Source organism: Corvus hawaiiensis, chromosome 11, assembly GCF_020740725.1.
Source record: "Corvus hawaiiensis isolate bCorHaw1 chromosome 11, bCorHaw1.pri.cur, whole genome shotgun sequence".
Lineage (NCBI taxonomy): Eukaryota > Metazoa > Chordata > Aves > Passeriformes > Corvidae > Corvus > Corvus hawaiiensis.
Window position 1 is genome coordinate 11,667,780 of NC_063223.1, and position 24,484 is coordinate 11,692,263.

General features: G+C 48.3%; 1 protein-coding gene across 2 annotated transcripts in view; it reads left to right on the top strand.

Moving 5' to 3' along the window:
• Positions 1–23,430, top strand: part of FAM107A (family with sequence similarity 107 member A) — a 28,752-nt gene extending 5,322 nt beyond the window's left edge. The window contains exons 2-5 of one of the 2 annotated variants that reach the window (XM_048315382.1): positions 5,829–5,892; positions 15,481–15,655; positions 18,748–18,904; positions 20,059–23,430. In XM_048315382.1, coding sequence (XP_048171339.1) covers positions 5,829–5,892; positions 15,481–15,655; positions 18,748–18,904; positions 20,059–20,166 — 504 coding nt within the window. In that variant the 3' untranslated portion in view covers positions 20,167–23,430. Of the gene's footprint in view, positions 1–5,828; positions 5,893–6,769; positions 7,332–15,480; positions 15,656–18,747; positions 18,905–20,058 lie in introns of those variants that run through there. The other variant, XM_048315383.1, reaches the window with a different exon arrangement.
• Positions 23,431–24,484: the final 1,054 nt, after the last annotated feature.

Genomic DNA, 24,484 nt, shown 5'->3' on the forward strand with positions numbered 1-24,484 from the left:
TAAAAAGCACTGAACTGTAAGCAAGGATTTCCTTAGGGACCAAGGGGGAACAGCAGGTCCATCGGTGTGTGCACTGCCCTGCTTTGTGCCAAGAGCCTCTTCATGCCCTTCTCAGTGGGATGTCGGGCTTCACAGTCAGCTTGAATGCTGACAAATGAGCCTTGTGCACCGCCTGCCGTGGAGCTGAGCCCTGACACTGATTGCTCTCATTAATCTGCAGGAAATTTTCTGCTGAAGTCTGGTGCGTCACATTCCACCTCCCCAGCCATGTGCCGGGAGCAGCCAGGGAGCGGCGTTTGCTCAGCCGTGGTGGGAAGTTCCACGGGGCTCCCGGCCCCAGGGCTGGCAGCTCCAGCAAGCTTCCATCCCCATGCCACTGCCTCCCTGCTTTGGCGTTTTTGTCCTTTTTTTCTTGACAGTCAGTGAAATGGGACTTGATTTGCCAGCTTTCACACCACAGGAGGGCTGTGCTTGCCTTCTGGGGCCACAGGGATTTGGGAGGGGGAATGGCATTGCTGATAAAGACAGGCAGGGGTCAGCACACCACTCATCTGTATCAAATTGTGTTTTCTTTACGAATAAAATAACACCAAGCACTATTTGAAGCATTTACAATTTTCTACTCGACTAGGCAGCAAAGTGGCCACCTGGCTGGTGCTCCCAGAGACTGGCACAGGAGCTGAGGAGTGTCAGCCTGACCCTACAGCCAGACCAAGAGCCTGATCCCCTTCTGTAAGCCTACATTTACAAATTCCTGTGGTCAAAAAAATCCTCGAGGCTGCTGGCTGCTCTTGTGAGAGTAACCACATGCATCTGCCCTCAGCTCACTTCCACCCAAGAAAGGCTGCAGACTTGTAGAGGTCAAAAGACCAGTAATGAAATGTTACACCAATAACTTGATATTTCTTAGAGTCCTTTGCAATATGATAGTGAAATCAGCTATGGTTGTGGCCAGGGACCAGGAGTAATACAAGCTCAGCTTCGTTTGAAAACACAGCTCCCTCTAGGCAGGTGTGCATGCAGGGCTGGACACAGTGGTCCGAGCGGCCGGAGCACAGGACAGGGAGCAATGGGGCTGGGCTGAGGCATACGCTGGATGCTGTGGTGGTTCTGAGACCCCTTCCCATGACAAGGGCAGTGCAGTGGCAGCAGATTTCATTGCTGCTGGCCCAGGAATGCTGGGATGTGCCTGGACACCGACTCCTGGGTGCCTGCCAGTCCTGATTGCAAAACCTGCCAATGTAACAGTGTCCCATAATGAGCTGGGAGCACAGGAATGCGCATAGTCAAGCTCCCCGTCGAGGAGTAACCCTCCCAAACCCAGCATTGCTCTGCTTCTGCAAGAGAAAGGAACATGAAGTTTCTCGCAACAATCCTGAGGGTAGCTTCATCATCACCACCACCAGGAAGGCAGAGCCCAGTCTGCCAGCTCTGGAAGGAGCAGGGTGTTATACTGCCTTTCCTAGCCCTCAAGAAATTTTGGAAATTCATCCAAACTGCAGCACTTCCTTTGGCCAATGCCTTCAGGGCATTAGCAGCAGTATGAGACATTGGGTTGTGCTGGTTTTCTCTGTGTTTCTTGTTACCAAGAACACGGTGTCATTCCAGCAAACATGTGCCCCAGCTTGCTGAATCAAATAAGCCTCAACACCTCACATGGCAGGACTTTGCAGCAAAACAATCGAGCTGACAGATTTTTGAGCATTGACATCACAGATGGGAAAAAGTCTTACTAATCCTCCAAAGTTCCTTCCAGTGGATGATTTCATTGATGTCTCTGGATCGGTCCCAGCTGCTGCAAATGAGCACAGATAGACCAAAATTCAGCAATAACACAGGAGATTTGGGCAACAGCTCAGATGGTATCTCTGCATCCAGGGGCATAAAGAGAGGTTTTCATACAGAGCACTGAGAAAAGCAAAAGGTATTTGGGGCTAATCAAAAGTAATGGTAGAATACAGTTTTGCTAACCTCTAAATCACGTGTTTTGTGCCTTCATCACACGCAGAAATGCTGGCTTCAATCTGCCAGCCATCAATGAACCAAATGCTGGCTTCAATCTGTCAGCCATCAGTGACCCTTGTTCCAGGTCATGAGAATTCCTTTCGGAGCCTCTGGGTTCAGCACTAAGACTATTTTAATTAATGGATGTGTTCATTCATTAAACACCGATGTCAGCAGCTGCTACAGCACCTTAGGGACAAAGTACCTTTCTCTGAGTCCACCTACTTCTAAATGGGTTGAGCAACTTCTACCCTTGCTAATGGTGTCTCCCTCCCAAACCAGATCTGTGGGAGAGTTACATAAGCCTGAGTGGCATTTTGCCCACTATTATACCTCTTTATCACCCTGATTGCAGCAATTTCTTACCTAATTCATTAGCTCAGACTTTGGCTACAGTGCAACACAGATGCTCTGATGCTGCACCTTAATGGCACCTGTATTGGTGCCTGAACCTGCCTGAAGCCATTCTCATCACCCTTCCCATGGCTCGCACTCCAACCATGCTGATGGCTCTTTTTCCTGCTTTCATCAGAGCACAAACATAGTCCAAAATTACTGTCAGTTGTGCTACAAGTAAACATTACAGCACCCACACGTGGGACAAATAACACCGATTAATGGTTTATACAAAGTGGCTGGCTTTAAGCTTTAAGCAGGAGCATTGCACTCCCCAGTGGGGAGCCAGGGACAAGGATAGTGGTTAGAGCTGGTGGTTCAAGGCAGCCCATGCCTGTGATACTGCCTCCAGACATTTCCTGCAGAAGCTCTTTGCTGTGCATCCGTGTCAAGGCCAGGCACAGTCCTACAGGCACATAGTGATGCCCAGGATCTTTGGGAGTAACACAGAATAGTACACACAAGGCATGGAACTACTTACTGTTTACACTTTGTGTTGTTTTGTGGGATTTAACTCACTTAATCACCAGGCTAATTCCAGCTGAAGCAGTGGGTGTCCTCACTGACATGGTCAAAGCAGGATGGGGATCCCAGGCAAGAGGAGCTTGCCCGCAGGTTGGAAGTGGCACCTGCTCCCATCAGCAATGTCTCCAGGACTGTTTCTGCTCAGCTGCAGAGGGGCACAGTGTTACTATCTGATACTAGATTTTATTACTACTTCTCTTCTTACTCCTGGCAAGATGCAGTCACACTGCACACAGAAGTGATTTTCACATGGAAATAGAAGGTTTTGGGAAATAGGCATTTGCTGCCCATTTACTGCAACACAAACTCCCCATCCAAGCCCTCGCTGTGACAAATTAAGCCCTCTGACTCCTATAGTTCCTGCCCCCTGCCCATCTGGCTGGTGACAGAGTGTTATAACCTGCTTTGTCCCATAGGGAGCAAGCGAAAGTCTCCATCACCTGGGCAATCATTAACTGCCCCTGTGAGCCAGGGAGGTGCGAGGAGAAGCCGTCCTGCTCTGCAAATACACTAATGGCTCAAGTGGAGATTAGCAGGATTGTGTTACCAACCTGCACCAAGAGGTGACATGGTACCAGGGACCCAGCATGGTCTGACCAGCCTACACATCCCCTGCCTTTGGCTTTGCCACTGCCAAGGTCACCACCACAGTGCCACCAGCATGACTTCTGAGGCTGTACTGGGATTGCATGGAGTTTGTGCTGGGAGCTAGTGCCGCGGGGTGAGAGGGAAGGCTGCGCTGCACAGCCAGTCCCTACCACCACAAGCACCACCTCAGCCCACATCAAGCATTAACCCAGCAGAGCAAATGTTTAACCAGCCTCCAGGACCTCCTTGCAGCAGGAGGTGAAACGCCGTCTGCCTTCAAGTCCAGCCCCAGGTGACTTCATCAGAGCAAAGTTTTGCCTGTGGACTAGGAGCCAGACATGACTGGCAGTGATGCTGCAGTCCCAGCCCCGTGCTGAGAGTGGAGATTAATAAAGATCCAGGAAGGCAGACCAGGCAGAGCTGTCTGCTCTGTCACTCACAGCTGTACCCGGGCTCCTCGGTGGGCAGACAGCGTTATCCCATTGTCACTGCATTCGCATCGGTGGGTGGCATTGCACATCCAGGGAGAGCCAGTTTTGGTGTTGGGAACTCACTTGACACGTCTGCGGCTTTTTAATACACAGGAGACATGTTGACACAAGAAAGCTCCTGGTGCCACAGCACAGAGATGACAGCCAGCAGCCAACATCGCTAGCACAGTAACTCAGCAGCTAAAAGTCCATCTAATTGAACAGCCCTGGTAACAAGAACCCAGCTGTGGGCTTCTCCAGAACAACTTTCCTGTTCCTAGTACTCATTAATAACCATACAGCCACCCATAAGTGACACTCCAGGTGCTCATTCAGTACAGCATTATTTTCTCTTTATGTGCACATTGAATGAGAAAACCATGTCATTCCCCCATCACAGCAGAGCCCAAGTCCCAAGGGATGAGCCCTCAAGTACCAGAGCTGTTCCAGAGCTATCCCAGAGCCATGACAGAACTGCCTGGGTCTTCTGCCAGCTCCTGACTCAGGGACAGCCTGGACTCGCTCCTCTGGGGTGATACCCCCAAAGAAGACCCCTCCTGCAGCATTCACAGCAACACGGGGCCATACCACGTACATGAGATGCAATGGGTGATGCTGGAATGAGCTCCCCATGTCACCTTCTCCTAGGACATGAAGCCACTTCCGAAGACACAGGCGGGCAGCTGGTGAATGACGCAACTCCTTTTCTGCAGGAGCCACTCCAAATAAACCTCACCCAGCAATCAACCACCCTCACAAAGTAACCTTCAGGGAACTACAGGGGCAAAACAAAGGCTTTTTGTTAATCTCAAAGACACAGGAGCACGGGGGGTAGATTGCTTACTAATTTAGATATCAAAGAGAACTGTTCTGCAAGGAGCTCCCAGAAAAAGAGCTTTGCTGTGAAAAGTCTCTTGGTTCAGGATAGCACCCCACAAACCCACTTCATCCTTCTCTCTGCAGGAGAGCAGCCCAGATGTGCAGCTTGTCAAGCACCAGGGTGCATCAGAAATATATCCAGAAAATTTAGCTGGCCTTTTTCTGATTTGTTTTACTCAGTCAAAAGCAGGTGTTGATGGATCACAGCCCTTTTCTGTTCCCACATCCATCAGCCATAACCACACTTACCTGGGAGCTCAAAACAGGTTTAGATTGATGCTCTTTTCCCCCTTTGACACTTCTCCAGTGAACTCACAGACCTGAAACTTGTTCAAAGATGACCCAAGAGGAGTAGCACAGATGTGCATCCATTTCCTTTTCCAATCAAAGTGAGCCAAATGGTATTTTTGGAGTGTGCAATGAGCAGCCAGGCCATGGGACAATGCATGATGTGAGGGGAGTCTGCTGGGCCACAAAAAGCCTGTGGGGCACGCATGGGCTGTGAGGTCACAGCTTTAAGAGAAAAACTGCACAACCTCCCCACTTGAAGGCCTCTCCTTTGCCACAGCCTTGGTTTAGGTGCAAAAGCTGTGTGGGGTCTTCCAAACCCTGCCTGTGAGTAATCCATGGCTGGACAGGTTGGGCTGACCACGCTTGCAAGTACACGGATACACACCACACACACTGGAACGAGAACCAGGCTGCCTCGCCTCGCCTCTCCTCTCCTCTCCTCTCCTCTCCTCTCCTCTCCTCTCCTCTCCTCTCCTCTCCTCTCCTCTCCTCTCCTCCATCTGAGGCCCCATGTCAATTAAACTGAACAGCTCCTGGTGAGGAGGTTAAAAATAATAATATTTTTTTTTTAGTTTCTTGTAGCAAAGGACCAGCAACTTCTCCTGTGTTTCAACTCCTGTAATAGAGCAATACCTGTACAGTCTTTTCCCATTTGTCTCTTCTCTTTTCTTCCAGAAAGAATATTCCCTTCAGTCCAAGGGTCTGAGTAGAAGCAAGAAGCCAGGGAGTGGCAGTTCAGGTGAGTGCCAGCAGCCCATGCTGACCCTCAAAGAGGTTTGGAGGCGAACTGGGAGGGACTGGGGCTTCTCACACCTGGTGCTGCTGAGCCCTTGGCTGGAAACATGGCTGGGATGGGGGAAAATCTTGGGATGTAGAGAGGTGCAAACTGTGGAAAGGTGAAAATAAGTGAAAGAGTGCCCCTGTGCCCATGAGAACCTGGCTTCTTTCTACAGTCCTTCACAGGGCCAGGAGGGTAAGGCCAGGACATGGTCTGGACCGTGCACCCTTGGGTGCCGCAGAGTGTGATGGTCACTGGGCACACCAGTGGTGCCCCCCAGCTTTCCCTAGCCCCGTCCTCTGGGTGGAAACGGTTTTGCTTCATCCCTGGCCCTCCTGGGACTGGGACACTGAGCATCTGCAGGCTGGTACTGGGCAACCTGGGCAGAACTGGACCATAGAACCCACTGAAGAGCCTAAAGGAGTTGCTGGAGTGGTTTAACCCCTTCTTCTCCCCCACCTTTGCAGCCTTTGGTTTCCCAGGCTGTGACAATTCAGGGACAGCCAACATGGTACCTTCCAGCCAGAGTGATGATGGGGACAAGAAGCCCAGCACAGGCAGGGGCTGCAGCTCAGCAGTAGAAGACCTGGGGCAACGATGCTGTGGCATCACACAAGCTCTGATGCCACCAGGACACCCACGGCCCCGTGTAGGGGCTGCTTCTCCCTCTCGCAGCCCTTACCCCTGGGGTGCAGCAGCTGCTCCCCCTGGGCCGTGCAGCAGTTGGTGGATGACAGGGTGTTGCAACATGCCAGGGAATAATCACGATAGCTCGAGCGGTTGCCCTGGTGCCGGCTTGGCTGTTGCAGTGGTTGCTAAAGAGAGTGGGCGTGCGGCTTCCTCTGGGGCGATCTGATTTCTCCAGGAGCGTGGTTAAGGCACGTTGAGGAGAAATCGTCCTCGGTGGAGCAGGGACACAACCTCTCCACCAGCAGCAGTGGCTGTGTCGAGCAGGCAGCTCGGGTGCCTGGGCATGCACAGAGCTGTTTGCTCTGGGGAGAAAAAGCGATTAGCTTGTTCATCTATCCTGGGAAAACATCATCTGGCAAGAGAGAGCAAAGGGAAGTTTTCGGTGCAGCAGAAGGACGTTTGGGACCAGCACTGAAGAGCGAGCAAGGCCACCGGCTGCTGCCAGCTGAGCTCCAGCCCTCAGTGAGGTCCTTGTGGGGTGGCAGGAGCAGCAAGGAGGGAGCCCCGGTGCAGCAGCCACCTCCACGTGACCTTCCGTCCCTGCTGCCACTGCACCGACCTGGCAGGAGCTCCGGGGGACCGGCCAAAAGTCACCTCAGCGCGAGTGCAGCCAGGCAGCAGCGGCAGCCGCAGCCCCCAGAGCCCCATGTCGTGGGGCACAGGGCAGCACCTGCCCCCCGGGCTTCCCAGGGCCTCGCTGCGGAAATCAGGTAAGCCCAGGGCCCCCAGACTGCCCCGGGGGATCCGCGCTTCTCTGGTGCTCCCTTCTGCGGGGACGGGCTGCTGATCCCGTGGCATTGCGCTGCACTGCATATACAGGTGACTTGGGACCCGGTTTTAATTTTTTTGAGATATCATGGTACTTTAATGCTTCAGTAACTGGTTGAGAAGCTGCCCTTCTGCTTCTGCTTTTCCATATCCCACAAGAAATTCCCTTAGAATACCCATCCTGCAATTCAAACCTTCTTCTTGGAGAGGCACTGGGCTGGATAGGGGGCTAATGCAGTCCCTACAAATCAACATGGGCGGATACTTTCTGTATTTAGCAAAATACCTTTGAACTAACATTAAGCATTCATTACTGATTGATGTGCATCTCTGTCATTGGCAGGCAAATGCGCAGAGCAAATATTTGGTGAGATATTAAAACTAAGTTTATGACTGTCAAGAAGGACTGCTAGGCATCTGCCACTAACAAAACTAAACCAGTGCTCCACATGCTGCTTGTAAAAGGCATGGGATGTCTTGGTGATTGCTAACAGACTAAGATCCCAGCCTTGCTATCCTTGCTTATCACAGTCCAAGGTAATTAAATGAAATGATTAACCAGCACACCCAGTCCTGCCTGCCAGCAGAGAGGCACTTGCTGCTGCCTGACGGTACAAGCATTTCCAACTGGTAACTTCTACATCCCAGACAGCTCAGCAAGCCTCAAACCTGGTGGGATTTTTCTCTTCTAAATCCATGTGCATGAACGCAAAGTTCAGCGGGTGACCATGGTGACATCCAGAGTCCTTTACCTTTGGGGTGCTGGCAGGTGGTGACACATGAGCAGCCCAGGCTGAGTCCGGCACCTGCTCTGTGCTCCCTTAGGCGGGTGCAGTGCTGGTGCAAACGGGGGACCCAGCCCTGGGGGCTGCGGTGCTGGCACAGGACTCAGGAAGGGTAAGCAGGACTGGAGACGCTGGACAAACTAGGGAGACTGGCTATACTAGTGAGAGAACACTGGCTGTACTGGAGGGGAGCACTGGCTGTACAGGTGAGCAGCCCCATCGCCAGCATGTGCTCAGCAGGGACACAGAGGTAGGAACAGCGGTGACACGTGGCAGCAGTGCTGGGAGCTGCAGGGATGTGTCCCCCAGCCCGGTTTTACATTTCCATTAGGGTTTTCTCTGCCTTTCTGACCTTATGACCCCGTGCGGTTTATTTCCGACCGTCAGGGCTGAGTGAAGGGGAGGGGACCTGGGGTGTGAGCGCCTGCTGCCCTGAGGCAGCCACTTGATAGCCGGGAACTGCTTTCCACAGCAGCCACATCAAGTTACACTCACCCTATTGCATTATAAATACCAGAATTAGCCTTGCTTAATTATTTAAAACTATAGATTAAAAGCAGACAAAGGCTCTTTGACTCCTTCCCAGAGCACACATATCATTTATCAGAGGTACGGTCGCCTGGTGACAAGCATGGGGGAGCATGCCAGGTCCATCGGTATGAAGTGCTCCCGAGCTGCTGTCACAGCTGGAACCAGAGGAGAGGAAAATCACAGTGAGGATGGGAGCTGGTGCCATCTCACCCAGGGAGGGTAATGTTTAGCATCTGCCAATCTTTGGGCTCACATTATTATTATTATTATTATTATTATTATCATTATTAACATCATCATCATCCATCACCAGGGCAGTAAGCCACAGCAGTCATTAGGCTAATGTGAATTATAGGTATTTTGTTCCAGGTTGTTGTAACAGCAACACACGGATTTCTGGGGTGATAAGGCACATTTTGTGGGCTCAGCTGTGGGGACTCGCCCACCAAAGGGCACCCAGGCACTGCGAGCCTCCCCATCCAGCAGCACCCACATCTGACTCACTGAAGTTGACACCTGGGTGCCTCCCTCTGCCCTGAACCCACCAACCGTGCAGAAAGGGGCTTCCTAAAGCAAGTGCCTGACTTTGAGGTCAAACCTCTTGTCCTCCTGGCAGCTGATCCTCTGCAGTGCAGGTGCACACCTGAAAGCTGCTGTCATCAGACAGAGCTTTGGGGCTTTCAGAGATTGATATGCAATTCTTTCCCATTTTGCTGACCCCAGCTATTCTGTATTTCTAAAATACAGTTAATTAACACTAGAAAAATCATGCAAATTGGCAAGTGCCATCAATTGAAGAATCCAAAACCAAAGACAAACTTCCAGCTTCATTCTTTGTAGGACTTAATACACAGCGTGACCTTTTCTGCCATTACTCTCTCACAAGAAAAGCTGTAGAGCCAAACGCCAGCTCCACTTCAGACACTGGAAATGCATTGACAAAGAGTTCATGCTCTAAAATGAAAAAAAAATTAATTTCTGGTTAACAGGGAGAAGCATGCAAGTGCTTAAAAGTAAGAGGCCAGTTTAAAGAGCCCACACACCTCCACCTGCATGTGCAAACTCTTTCAAGAAGTGAGGACAGGCCCTGCTCCTCTCAGCCTTCCCAAGAGGGGTGTGAGGTACAGTCCTCTCACCCTGAAGAAAGGAGGGCTCCCCAGGGACCGGATGTTATTGGGGTCTGTAGCCCAGAAGAGGGATGGTTTCCCCCCATAATTGCAGTTAAAAGTGTCAGAAACTCGCATTGCCTCCCAGGCTGAGCTTACTTGTATAAATAGTTTTAAACTCACTCTGCTGGCCTACACTATTGTTTTGGTTTTGCAGCTGCCTGACTTGCAGGACGTGTATGACCAGCTGCTGTCAGCAGCCCTTCATTGATCTCCTGGTTCTTTAAAAAAGACGCATTCATGAATAAATCCCAGGCATCCAGAAAACCAGAGGTTCTTCCCTGTAACCAGAGTTTTAAGTGATCATTTCTGCTCAGGAAGTGGTCTTTTGGGTCAGTGGTTTTACAAACCCAGATCCAGGCCTCTGACCCTGGATATCCTGAGGTTTTTGCCCAGTCTTACCCCTTCTACCAAGTAACAGGGTCTCACAGGATTACAGACAGCAATGTCCTCTGAGTATAGATCCCATTCCCAAAATAATGCCTTCTGACTGTTTTTACATGGGTGGCATTTCACAAAAGCCCGTTACCTGCCCAGAAATGGATGCCAATACAATATTATTTTAAAAAGCAGTTTGGTCATCATCTGGCCCTATTGACAAAACTCTTCTGAGATGCTCTAGTTAGAAAATCAGTTCTCAAATGACACAGACAGCAGAAATAAAGCACTGTGAACTACATTTGCTTTCTAGATTTCAGCTAAAGTTGAGCACTGACCTGTGCTGCAGAAGGCAGCATTGACAGCTTTGCAGTTTAAGGATGCAGGTGGCATGGAAAAGGGCTGAGGGACGTGCAGGGTTAAAACGAGATGTTAGAGCAGGCAGGATGTCAAGGAGACCTTGGCAAAACACAAGTCGGGCATTTCACATAAAACCTGCAAAAAGCAGCTGCTGTCCTGCTGCACCCTCCATTCTCCTGTGCAGGTGCAAGTTGACAGGTGCTGGGCAGGACCCCAGACTTCCACTCTACAGCTTTTTAAACCCAACAGCTATGGATTAACTTCATTTCCAACCTGTTTAGTTTCTCCCCTTGTAAAGAACAGCTGTAGCCATGTAGGCAGCAGTAAGCAGAGCTGCATCCCTCAGGTTACATGCCCTTTCCAGGACTGTTAATCCCTTTAACATTCCTGGGGATTATTTCCATCCCGACAGGACGGTAGCACAGGCTGCCTGCAGCAGTGCACAGTCCTGACGCAGAGGGGCTCACAGGGCAATCTACCACCAGGAGACAAGTTAATCCTAAATAAATACTCTGTAAAGGGCATCTCCTCCTTGTGAGGGAAAACCAAAAAGCACCAGCAGCCAAAGGAAGCATAGCCCAGCTCCAGCCGTGCCCAAACCCTCATGTCCTTGGGCATGAGCCAGTCCTTCACCTCCTCTCCCTCCTCCTCTTCCTCCTCCTCTCCAGGAGCAGGCTAAAAGGTTCCTCCTTCTTCTGGGGGACTGCACAAAAGCCACTCGGCACCCCAAGCAGCACAGCCTGTTTTACACTCCTAGTAGAGCATATTTAATATATATTTGCAGCATTCATGCTTTCAAAAACATTTAGTGCTGCACCAAAGCTGCCTGATATCCTGTTTCCCAAAAAGATTGCAGCTGAGCATAATCAGAAGTGGAAACAATTTGTCCCAGGATAGCAGAGTGATAATTTTATTGCAATGCTCCCAGGAACTGGAGGATTTATAAGTATTTCCAGGTGGTCTGAGCAGGAATTTGGGCTTTGCTGTAGGCCAAGATATTAAAATGTCTTTTTTGTCCTCCAGTCAGTCCCACACCCTGGGGCAGGAGGGTGGCTGGTCTCTGGGCCACCTCAAAGATGCTGAAAATTCCCTGTGTGGTCTCCTAGAAAACTGGTAGAGACTGGAGGCTCATTTCACAGTACAGTTGAGAGAGGAGATAAATCCATGTGTGACATCCAAATACCTGCCGTGTCCTTGGCATCCTCATCCTGGCAGTCTTGCTTTTTACTAACAGAAAAGCAGCTGGAAACATACCTTCTCTAGAAAGCCTCGAGCTTCTAGAAATGAGGAAAGGGAAAATACCTAGAAGCAAGCAAAAGCCTGAGTGTGTTGAAGCAGAGTTACTTTTTATAAGCAACACTTCAGAGCAGACCTATTTAAAAGGTCACACTGTCTTCCTCAATACAGCAGAGGGTATTAACATCCACATGTATTTTTTTGTTTATGTCTTGCCAAGAACAAAATAAAAATGTCCAACACCTTTTGCTGATTTATGATGGTGGCCAGGGAGGTGCCAGAGCAGAGCCTTGTTCATTGATCTATGGCTGAATAATGCAAAAACAGACATCCTGCTGTAAATCCACTGCAGAGACCTGGCTTGATATACACCTCCAGCACCATAAATAATGACAAAAAGCAGCGTGATAGCACAGTGTCTCCCTTACACAGACATGCATTACATCAGAGATGATAGATCTAATCCCCGACAAACATTTTGCACCAGGTCCTATTTGCCAACCTGCCGGAGAAAGGATGCCCCGTCCTTACCCCCAGCATAACCCCAAGCTGTGTTCCAAACACACCGGTATTTTTATACTCTCATTTTTCTTTTTCTGTTCAGTGCAAATGAAGACATTCCTTGAACTGTTCCAGGCTGAGGGCTTCTGAAGGTTTAAAGTGCTTTTCTTGTAGAGAGGTTCAAGACTCCTTCCAGTCCCAGTCAGGGCTTTGACTTTGTCCCTGGGCCAGCAGTACAGACACCCGGGGAAGCCTCGAGGTGGGTGTCTGCACACCCCTAGGCACACCTAGTGCAATGAAAACCAAGCACAGAGGTACCTGCAGTTTACTGAGGCAAATTGCACTCCTCATGAGGACTTTCAAATGCTTGTTTAACAGAACTGGGCCAGAAAAGCTTCCCGTCCATTTCAGTTCCTCCCACTCCTTCCTTCTCAGTTTTTTTCTTAATTTGTACTAGTTTAAGGGAAAAGTTCCCCATCTGCCTTCAGTAAATAGGTTGATAAATTGCTGCTTCTTTGCAAGCCTCGGTCATGCAAAGTTAAATTGCTGCAGTCTGGAAATAGCCACATTAGCCCATCCAAAACCTCCAGGCTCACCACAGTGCTCCCTCAACATGGCACATAAGAGAGAAGGGGGGCCCTTCCCTGATCATCCTGGGTGTCTGGGGAAACACCACAAGCCCCGACTGACGGCCTGGATGACACCACTCCATGGGGTGTACATCGCTGGGTGTTAAACCTATGTGGATGTGGGGAAAGCCTGCCCAAGCAAATCTCCAAGGATCTGGGTCTTGGAGTAGGGAAGAAGGGACTCCCACTCCCGAGTTGCAAAAGGAAAAACCATACATCGTGGAGGCAGGGGAGAACAGTATTTAATAAATAACAGTGCTGCACCAGTGCCCCAAAAGCCAGCACAGCTTAGCAGCAGGACCTAAGAGCTAATTGGTCCAGAGAAAAATACCAAGGTCACTTGAGTTTCAGCCATTTACACACTCACGTTGGTCCTTCAGGCTTGGTTGGCTGCATAATCCTTCCACACTTGCTACTCACTGCATTATCCCCCAGCAGAGCACATCAGGTGCATTTAAGATAGACAAATCCAAGATGGACATATCCCAGCCCTTCTCCTGACATGCATTAGGATTTGGTACCAACACATAACCAAGTGTGGGCATCTGTGTCACTGAAGGCAGCTCTGGACTAAACAGGAACAGCAGGAAAGGGCAGTGGGATGACACGGTGACACTGAGTCTAGTCTATTAACACAGCTTCCAAAAACAGTGTTTCCATTAAAATAACCTGGCATTTTATTGAAGTTACTCCATGGAGAACCTTTTTTGTTTGAAAAATGAAGGTATAGCTTTGCCATTTGAAATAGAAGTTCCAACCATTTCATTCATGCCATAACAAACCTTTGCCTTTGTACCTTCCTTCCTTCCTTCCTTGTCTTTTCTCTGCCTCTTCTGTGAAAAAAAAAAAAAGTACAAGAAAAAAAAGAAGCAATTTTACCCCAGTGAAAATCTGATATGTTTTCTCATTGTTCAAAACCTGGCTTTCATCTAACAAAAATTAGCCATGAAATTGCACTGCCTTAACCTTTGGCTGTTCTTCAGTCCCTGCATCTCTCTGGAAGGCAAGGCTGAGCTCCCAGTTTTCAGCCTGGGGAGTCCAGCCCCACAAGGGTTTGAGTCAGCCTGGCACTTGACACCAAACATCAAGCCACACCACCTTCCCTTCTGCCAGCAGTGATGTGTGATCCTAGAGGAAAATAATGTGATACAAAACATCACTGGTTCCAACTTCCAAGTGCCCTTTAAATATGTACCGAACTATTCACCCCAATTACACTCCTGTAATGGGCTCTGATTTGTTTTCCTTTGTCCCCAAACCAGTAGGGCACTGGCCACATTAACATTCAATGAGAAGTTGTTTGATATTGAATCTTTTCTTCAGCAGTATTATTCCTTACACAATTCTGTTTGATTGCAATCCACTTCACATTTTTAAGTGCTTACTGACTATGAAAGAATGACCTAGCCTGCTTTCTCTTGGCTTTTTTATTGATTTCTCTTTTTAAAAGGTTTTACTCCTTTTATACATGAGATTGAAATAAGAGAAAGAGGCAACATTACTGAACAACTGTTTTTCTTCCAGCTCCATCAACCCATATAACTTCACACTAGGCCTCAAAAAATACTGTAATAATGAGACATTTAAAGACATGAAGCTGCCTACACCCTTTTCCTGGGATTTTTTTTGTTCTTACTGGTAAACTTCCAAATTGTTCAAGTGAATAGTCAGGAATAAATTGCTCTTTCTGAGCCCCTGATTAGACCATACAGTGAATAATTGGAGGTAGACCTACTGTGCTCCTCATTTAAAGATGCAGCCCACCACATGTAGTTTGTCTTACACCTTGTGCTTTGCACTCACTTTGTACAGGAGTTTTTTGTAAAGAGAAAATGTAAAGGACTTGGAAAACATCAACAGTGAACATGCCCTGTGGTTTGCCTGAAATCCAAGCTGCCATCCCTTCCAAAACAGTGGGGTCTTTTTCTTACATCCAGAACATACAAATTATTGCAGCATGATCACAGACTGCATGGGCGAAAGATGCTTTTCTTGGCACTGGACTCAATCCTGATGAATAGGTCAGCAGGATATCAGCAAAATCTTTCCTTGACAAGAGGTTTCAGATACAGCAGGACTTCCTCAGGCCAGTGTTTCAGAAGCCCCTTAAATCCCACAGCATCTTCCTGTGTTATGTGACCAGCAGCCTCATCCAGAATGCCCAAAGCAGCAGCTCAACACAGTCCCCATCCATGGCTGCTTCCAGTTTTAGTTAGACCTGTCTTACATTAATTAATCCTTGGCACTAAATTCTGCAGCCACTGAAGCGAGTGGCTGGCAAGTAATTTAAGTGATCTAATTAATATGTGTCTCATCAACGCAAAGGGAGTATTTTTAAAAACCTCTAAGAAACCCACAGCAGCACTTGAAGGCATGTGCACTCAGACACTGACATGGGTGTCGAGCAGCCAGGAAAAGCACCAGATCTTCTCCTCTGTCTTGCCCAGGGTTCTCACGCCAAGCAGAGTGAGACTTCTCATGCAAACACCTCATTTTTTCTTCCAGCATCGATGTACACGGAAATACAGCGGGAGCAACCAGATGGTGGGAATATCCTGACTCACCCAGACTACATAGACGGAAACCCAGACCTCATCAAACCTAAAAAGCTCCTAAATCCTGTAAAAGCCTCGAAGAGCCATCAAGAGCTGCATAGGGAGCTGCTGATGAACCACAAAAGGTAAGAGGAGGTCACAGTCTGCCACTGGAGCAGTCCAAGAGGTGCTGAGCTGTCAGAGCTCAGGAGCTGAGGCACAGGTGCCAGTGACAGACTGCAAGCTGGAAGGGCACGATAAATCCCCTCACTTGCAAACAAACACAGTATCCTGTCCTCTTTTGCTGTATCCTTTCCTCTTTTCTCTGATGTGACCATTTCTTTTAAAAGAAAAGCAGAACAAAAAGCCCCTGCTCTGCCATCCTGAAGCATTGGCTGGCACTTTTTAGTCACAAGTACTGGGAGATGCAAGGCATCCCTACAGCCCCTTTTTGGTGTCCCTTGGAGGTTTTCTGGTTTTTTTATCTCCATCACTGATGTGCCAAGTCCCCAGCAATGTACAGCATTCCTGGGCACTTGGAGGTCAACCCAGAGGCAAGAAGAGGTGCAGGCTGGATGCAGCCATTGAAAGCTGAGGTAGCACTGGGGTGAGATCATCTGTACAAGAAGGCCACTCACCAACTCCCTAAATATCAAATGGGTAAAGACAGGCTAGAATTCATATTCCTGACTTCCTACCCTATCACCCCAATTTAACTCTTTTTTTAACAACATCGGGAAAATCATACCAATGATCAAGAAACTACAACTGTATAATTCTTTTGCGGCAGCTGTCTGAACATCAGTGCAATAAAATCATATTCTGCTCAGAGGCTTTTATGCACAGCAAGAAATCTGCTGGCTTTATATTGACATTTTCTGAACACCCTGAAATACCCTGACACAATAGCTCTTTGGCTGCCTAATTAAAAGGAGCACAGCCTCTGTTCTAAAGGACTGCAGTCATCACAAGAACCAGACACGTATATTAATTCAGTGAACAATCAAGCCTGCCAGCAGGGTGCATTAATCAATACTGGCACTGGCTAGGCTTGGGTTTGATTCGATTTTCCCAGAATCAGAAGAATTACAGGGACCTTTCTTTGGCATCAAGGCAGATGTCACTATACCAGCCAGATATTTTTAAAAGTCCCTGGCTTGAGAGTGACCATCTCCTCCCTAGTGATACTGCTCAGTTTAAAGGGTCACCCACCAGCACTGGCTTTGATCTCGCAGAACATTATTCCGGTCTAACCATGATGAAACAAAGGAACAAGAAATCCCTGTAATGGAAGCAGCAGAGAAGAGTGGCAGTGAAGGAGGTGCAGACCCTGTGGCATCAGAGATGCACTTCATACTGGCAAACACAAAGCACATCATCTCTTTGTGTTCCAGTTCAGGGCCTGCCCCCGTGTCCCATCCACGTGTGCCACCAGGTACTGGCAGGAAGCAGCTCCACCACAGCCATCCTGCACCACCTACCATGTGGCCCCTCTCAAGCATCAGTTTCTCCCTGCTCTGGCTCTGACCTCCCAAGTATTTTTCAGCAAATAATGTGAAACAAACCCTACTACAAAAAGTAATCCATTGTTGCTGGTTTCTCATCACTCTCAAATCCACCAGTTTTGCTTCCTGCTAAATGTTACCATAGAGGGAGAGACGGGAGAAGGGGAGAGAGAAGGAATTATGACTTGCTCCTGTTTCTGCTTTGGTTGGTTTTTCCCCCTCAAGCAGCAGGGAGAAGTAACTCAAATCAGCAGCTCGTGTAACAAAATCCTTATCTTAGTCAACACCTCTGGGCACTAACAACACAGGCTGATTAAATCAAAGAATAGCAACAAATCTGCAGGCAACATTGCAAGTTGTGTCTCCAGGAAGCCAAGGCAGGTTTTCCTTCTCTCAAGCCTTGGGAAAAGTAATTTTGCAGCATCCAAGTTATTCCTGCCTTCAAAAACCACCATGAAAGCTCTGGGGCCAAGGCTATGGCTGCCTTCACTAATGTTGCTGTGAACTTTGTCCTGTCATAAAAAAAGAAATTACAGTGGGAATTATCATTAAAAGTGGTACTGGAAGGGTGCAAGCACTGGGCCCCAGGCAAGCTGTGACAGTGCAGAGGTTTGCTGTATCTGGAGAGGATGGTTCCTCTCTCCTCTCTGCCAGTTCAGCTTCTCGTGATGTGAGTTACCACCTCAGCACCTGCCACCCTGCCAAGAAATCCATAGCCCATAGGGTTTGATACCTCTACTTTCAAATAACCTTGGCCGAAACCAACCAGCCTTCGGTCAACAGATACTTCCTGGTGCTGAGGAGGAACTTTACATTAACAGCACTCTGCAACCCCCTGCACCCTGGGCAAGCCCTTAGCACAGGCATGGGGAGGTCCCCTCTTCTCTCAACACAGACCTGTGCCCACAGGAGCACCAAACACCACCCAAAACTACTCTCATAACTATTTCAGGTATGGCAATATCCACAGTGTGAAGTTTCTGAAATTTGTTCAGGGAATGCCTTCCACCTTTTTACCACACATTTATGCCTTGCCTTCATGGCCCTGCTGTGTCTCTGTTCCTGTGATCCCACCCCTCCCAGAACAGGGGTTGAGATGCATCAGGTGGCCAAAGGGGAGTCAGGCACCTGTGCCATCAGCAAGCCCTCCAGCTTCCAGGAGAAAAGGACAGTTCATTTCAGCCTCTTGATCCAAACTATCCATATCAGCAGGGGCGTCATCTGCCCTCAGCTCCGAAGCAAAGCTTCAGATGAAGCAAAGCTTCAAAGCTTCAGATGGGATGTGCGAGGAGGGAAGGAGCTGCCAGGACAATTACTGCAGCCCAATGACTACCCCTGCTGGTGGGAAAAAAATCGTCATTATTGCACATGTTATCGACGCCGCTGAATCTACACCTGACACCGTTAAAACCAGTAACAGCAGGAGCCTACGGAAGGTCTCATTTTCACAGCCGACACAGAAAGCTGTGGTACCCCAGTGCAATGGGATCAGCAGAACTTCCAGCACCACACGTGCCATACACGAACAGCAGGCCACCCCTAGCAGGCAGCCCGAGGCACCATCAAATACCCTCAAACCTTGTGGATGGATTTGTGGGTCAGGGCTGGTTCGTGGATCAGCTCTACTGTGTTTTCATTTAGGAGCAAGACAATTTTTGGGGTTGCCAGGCTGGCAGTGGTTATACCTCAGGTATAGATGCTCTGGCCCTCATTTATCTGCTTTTTATCCACAGAGGTTTGGGCGTGGAGAGCAAGCCAGAGCTGCAGCGAGTGCTTGAGCACCGACGGCGAGACCTGCTCATCAAACAGAAGAAGGAAGAGGAAGAGGCAAAGAAATTGCAGTCTCCTTTTGAAAAAGAGCTATTAAAGAGGCACCAGAGGCTGGATCAGGTAGAACTGAGCTTTCAGCCACCCTTGGGTTATTCTAACCACCCCGACATATGGCAGAGGGGGGAGATGGGCAGGCTGAGGCTCAACCCAAGGTATAGCACTGCTACCCCTCCATAAAACAGGAGCCAAAATACATCCTCCCCTGCTGCCCCACACAGCTGCAGCACTCTCATCCTCACAGTGGGATCCACCATGTTTGTACCACTTCGCCCAGGACTCCCACTACACACCACTGCCCTGGGTCTCCTCTGGGTCCCACACAGTGTCTGTGGGGCATTTTTTTCCCAGTTCAAAGAACCCTAAACTGCATGGGGGCTGTTGCAGCACCCACCACAGGAGGGCTCAGGATCCTGCAGTGTAGGGTGAGAGGCTGCAGAAGTGCTGGAAGAAACATTGCTGCAATCTCACCCAAACTGCTTTGGGGAACATTTCCTGTACCCTGGCCAAAATTCTGCCTGGGGAAAGCGATATTCACTGTGCACTTGACAGCAGCACAGCCATACCCTAGGTGGTCTGTGCCTGCCCTCTTACCCAAACCAGTGCAAGCAGTGAGCAGGCTAATTACCACTGAGAATAAAGTCATTGCCTCTCCTACTTGCCCGTATTTGCACTGCAAATGGATGAAACCAGTTTTTTTAATTAACAACACAACAACAATGTCCATCAAGCTGAGATCACTTGAAAATCAAAGCCTGAAACTCTTAGAGAACAAGGAATATGAAACAAGGTGGTTTATGGAAGATCCATAAAGACTTCACATGTAGAAGTAAGGCAGTACAGTTACATTCCTCACTTTAGACAATACCTAATGGTGAGAGCTTTCCCAGGCTCTCAGGTCTCCTTTGCTGGGAAGGATTCAAACCTTTTCCTCCCTCTCCCATACCAGGTCTGAAGTGAAGCCCTACCCCACTTTTTTGATGGAGATGTTCCTCCCTGGAGGAAAGAAAAAATTAATGTTTGAACAGGACAGAAGGAGAGACTAAGGGTGAACATAGGTCTGATGTGATGGCTTGTCAAAAGAGAGCCACCACATGTGCACTACACACTCATTCAGCTTTCAATAATAACTGGACCCAGCAATAATGAAGCCTCCTGTTTTAACATAGCTGATGCCCTTTTGTCCTTTCATGTGCACAATGAAATCTTTCTTACAGCTGGAGAAAGAGCAGGAGAAGCAGGAAGACCATGCACCAGAATTCATTAAAGTCAAGGAAAACCTGAGAAGAACATCAACCGTGACAGGAGACGAGAAAGCAGCGTAGCTTCTGCCAAAACCCATCAGGATCCTACCAAGGCCAGCGCCACCACCCTCACTGAAATCTCTGTACATGGTGGACATTCCCAGCCATGCCACCGGGGCTACTTGTGGTTATTAACACTTGCTCCAGTAGAAGGCACAGAAAAGGTTTTCCCAGACCAGGAGGGAATCACTGTGGAAAAAGTGCAGTATTCACCAAAGTACTCACACAAGTGGATGCAGAGAGAATGGTGTAATTTTCCCCCCAGATTGTGGGTGCACACTAATCACCAGCTAACTCTTGGTTAACTCTAGAGACACAAAAAATATTTAAGACAGGGAAGTCTGTGTAGGAACAGTTTGGAGGACTCCTGCTTCTTCCTGGAGGCAGGTTTGCCAGGCACAAGGGGACAAGAGGGCAGCTGCAGCTCTGGAGAGCCTCCTAGAAACCTGGTAACTAAAAGGGACAACCTGTGTATTACTGAGAACAGCCCAGGTGACCCTAATGGCTTTGCCAAGGGTCACTGGCTTTGCACCAGTGTGCCAGTCAAGCCTGGCTGAGGCTGTGTGTCTTGGCAGCACACCTGTACTATCAGAAAAACTAACCTCTGTGTGCCCTTACCAGTACAGCACAGGCAGGTGCAGCTATACTTCATAAGCATCTTTAAACTTATCTTTCATCTTTCAACATCTTTCAACGTTTGAAAGTGGCTTTTTAGGCAGTTCTGTGCTCAGGCAGAAAATACATTGGGCTGTTCGATCAATACCCCAAGTGGAAGGCAAATGCTCTGTGCAGAAAGCAAAGGCTGCGTGTTCCCAGCATGGGTGTCCATGGAAGCATGCAGTGACCAGGCAGCAGATCCCTGTGGATGCAGCAGACAGACAAACTGCTTCTTGGCCCTGCACTACTGAGCTTCATCCCCTCGCCCAGGAGCTGGACATGTCCTATCATAGGGACCCACAAGAAATGTCCTGTGATGGAGAGGGGGTGATGTGGTCATGTCCCACCACTTCCAGGCTGTCCTGTTAACCACCCTGCACGCAGCTGGTGCCTGTAGGCACCAGGGGTTACAGGGCATGTAGGTCCTAATGCAAAACTACTTGTCACTGCTTCTCATCCCCTTTTCCAGAGGTCAGATCTGCCTCATTGCAGTTGCCACATTGCAAAGCTAAAACTCTTCTTGCTGCTGGTATAGCCACGCTGAGGTGGATGGTGCATTTGCACCACGTATGGACAGAGCCTGTCACATTCAGGGGGCACCCATGCCGTGGGATATCCACATCCAGAACTAGAAGTGTGTGTTCAGGAATATCTCAGCTTCTTGCTTCTCACATCAACCCTGATAAAAAGCCTGAACAGCATAACTCACCAACTGCCTTTGGACACTGGCTCTTGAACGGCCTCAGTGGACCTCCTCAGCTGGGCAGGTAATACCTGGTTAATCAACATTTACTATTCACATCTTCAGTGGATCTATATGTAACTTAAGGGAAACTGGGCATTTATACATATTTATTATAAAGTTACTAATCCATTCTCTAGTCTCCTGGTCCAGTGGGATGTTTCATTTCAGAGGGCTGTTGCTTGACCTGGCAGCTTGAGTAAAATATCTGAGCCACATCACAGGTCAAGAGCAGTGATACAGGTATAGAGCTCCTGTGACAGACTGGACTATAAAGGCCCTTAACTCAGCTTCAGTCCTTGAGCACCCCATCTCATGGCACTGCCTTTGCTGTAGTTTTTAAGGCCTTTGCTCATATGCTTATTCTAAACATGATTTTATTTCAGAAATCCAGTGCATATTGTCACTATGGGTCAAACAAGATTTGAAAGGATCTATTATGTTATTTACAACTGTGAAGCTTTTTATACAGGTTATGATTAAAACCATAAGGAAGAAGCAGCATCCAGTATTTTTTCACGGGGAAAAGAAAGCCAAATTTCTCCAAGGATAAAAAGGTGTTGCTAAGGGTGCTTGTATATAGCTGTAACGAATCCTGCATGATACTCCATAGATAACATCGGTGTAAGTAACAAGCCAGAATTACTGTGCTGAGGTTTTGTGAGGAGTTATAGCACAGATTAAGTAACCTTGATCAAAGAGCTCAAAAAAATTCAGCAAATTAATTTGTAATTTTGCCACAGATGGAAATGCACTCCAGGAGAGGCAATCTGTCGCTCCATATGCACCAATGAAATCAGTGTTATCAGCTCACCCAGGCTGGGACAGGGGCATTTATGCAAGTCCTTGGGTGGGAGCCATCCAGTAAGGTCAGCAATGAAGAGGCAGAAAGGATTTTGCTGCTCCTCCGAAGTATTCAAATATTACCTGGAGGGCAAAAATAAATCAAGGTGTCTCCCTTTGATGCAGTGTCCACGAAGCAAAGAGAGGGGCTGCACCCAACACGATCCATTGTGGCTAAGGGGTGTCTGGGTCATTTCCAGCAGGTGTCCCGAAGGGCAAGGGAGGGCCAGGTCACACTGTCCTAATTCAGTCGGGGCTAGTAGAGTGACAGCAAATCCTTCCAGCAGTGGAGAGACAGCAGAAAGCCCCGACCCAGCTGCCGACCCCGACCCAGCCCCACGGGCTGTGAGCTGGGACCCGCCAGCAGGGGCAGCCAGCGCAGGCAGCATCCTGGGGCACACAGCAGGGCACACAGAGCTTCAACCCTGACCAGAGCTCCAGGCTCCACCCCTCGGAGATGGTACATGGGAAATGATCCTTCTATTGTTGAAGTATTGGCTTAAACATCACAGCATTTTCCAGCACAGCTCTTCTCACCCCTCTGAACTGATAACCCCCGGCTGGGCTCAGACACAGAGCCCGTACAACTTTCATTGATGCTCTTGTGCTTCATGGCACAGCAGTGAGGAGGTGGCACCCTAAAAAAAATCAGTGTAGGCATCACCAGGAAGATTTTGGGGTATCTTTGTGTCTCTATTTCTTTTGCATTAATTTTTTTCCTATGCCCCTAAAGCACATTCCTGAATAAAACTGGTGTATCCAGAAGACACAGATTATCAGAGTATAAATGGAAGACAATTTTTTGCACTGTGTATGTTGCTTATATGTGGTATATAGTCTGTATTCTGTGTTGGTGCTTATACATTTATATAAAACTATATGTCATGCACCTCTACTGAATTAACTCACATTTTAATGTGGACACTTCTGAAGAAATAAACTAAATTATGATTGCATATTTTGCTCTTTTCCACAAGGAACTGAAAAAGCTCCAAGGATACAAACAGACAACAGCCAAATAAACTGAATGAACATAAAAACCAGTGAAGTCTGACACCAATTCCTTTGTTAATGTTGTGTTAACTCGCTCACCAATGAGCTCTTTTCATCATCTGCCCCCAATACTGCAACCAGTGCTTATCCCCAGACATCATCTCAATTTGATGAAATTATAAGGGCACACAAATTGTGAATCAGTCTTTGTGCGCTGAAACTTCCAATCTGATTTCTAACTGACTGTGGATGCCCACCTGCCTGGCAGGGTAAAATCCACACAAAGCCAAGGAAACACATCCTTGGTTTTAATTTAAAAACACATTTTTGAACTGACAAGTAATCCTCACACCAACGAGCCTATTTCATTATTTTTAAACCTTTTTAAAGTTGCTTTAATATGAACCAAAGACTACAAATTTAGTAGATAAGAAAAAGAGATGATGCTTCACATGTGCAGGTCACACATACCATGGTTCCTGAGAGCCAGGACTAAAACTGAATGCAGTGAAGCAAATGAAAAGGACTTCTCTGTCACATTAGCAACATCTTTATCAGCACAGATGCCAACATCCGACTCAGAACAAGGCAGAGGTGGTGCTTGGATGCATTTCTCTGACAACAGGTATCTGCTGGGGTTGCCACACTGAGAGGTATGTGGTGTTCCTGACCCTCCACACCCTGTGGCACTGGTGTGCCAGTCAGCTCCTCACTGGGGGTGAGATCTCATTTGCTTAACCTGTTCTTCAGGTCAGGTTTCCAAAACATCGTCCCACCTCTTTGATGCTTGTAATAACAGCTCCCTTGCTACCCTACCATGGCAGGTTGTGTAGTTCATTTCCTGGCATAAACCTTCCAAAGGGACAAATCTTCTCTAGGCCTTTGGTTAGACATGAGACATGGGCACTCACACAGGGCTTTGTATAATGCTTTATCAACCTTTCGTAGCCCCAAGCAGCAAGGTTTCAATGGGCTGTGCCCCAAAACTCCTTACTGTGATCACACACCTCCTTCCATGCATGGATGCCAATGGTAGTCATTCATTGTGACAGTTCCTCTTCTGTGGAAGAGAGTAAGAACCAATCACTTCTGCTCTTTAAAGAT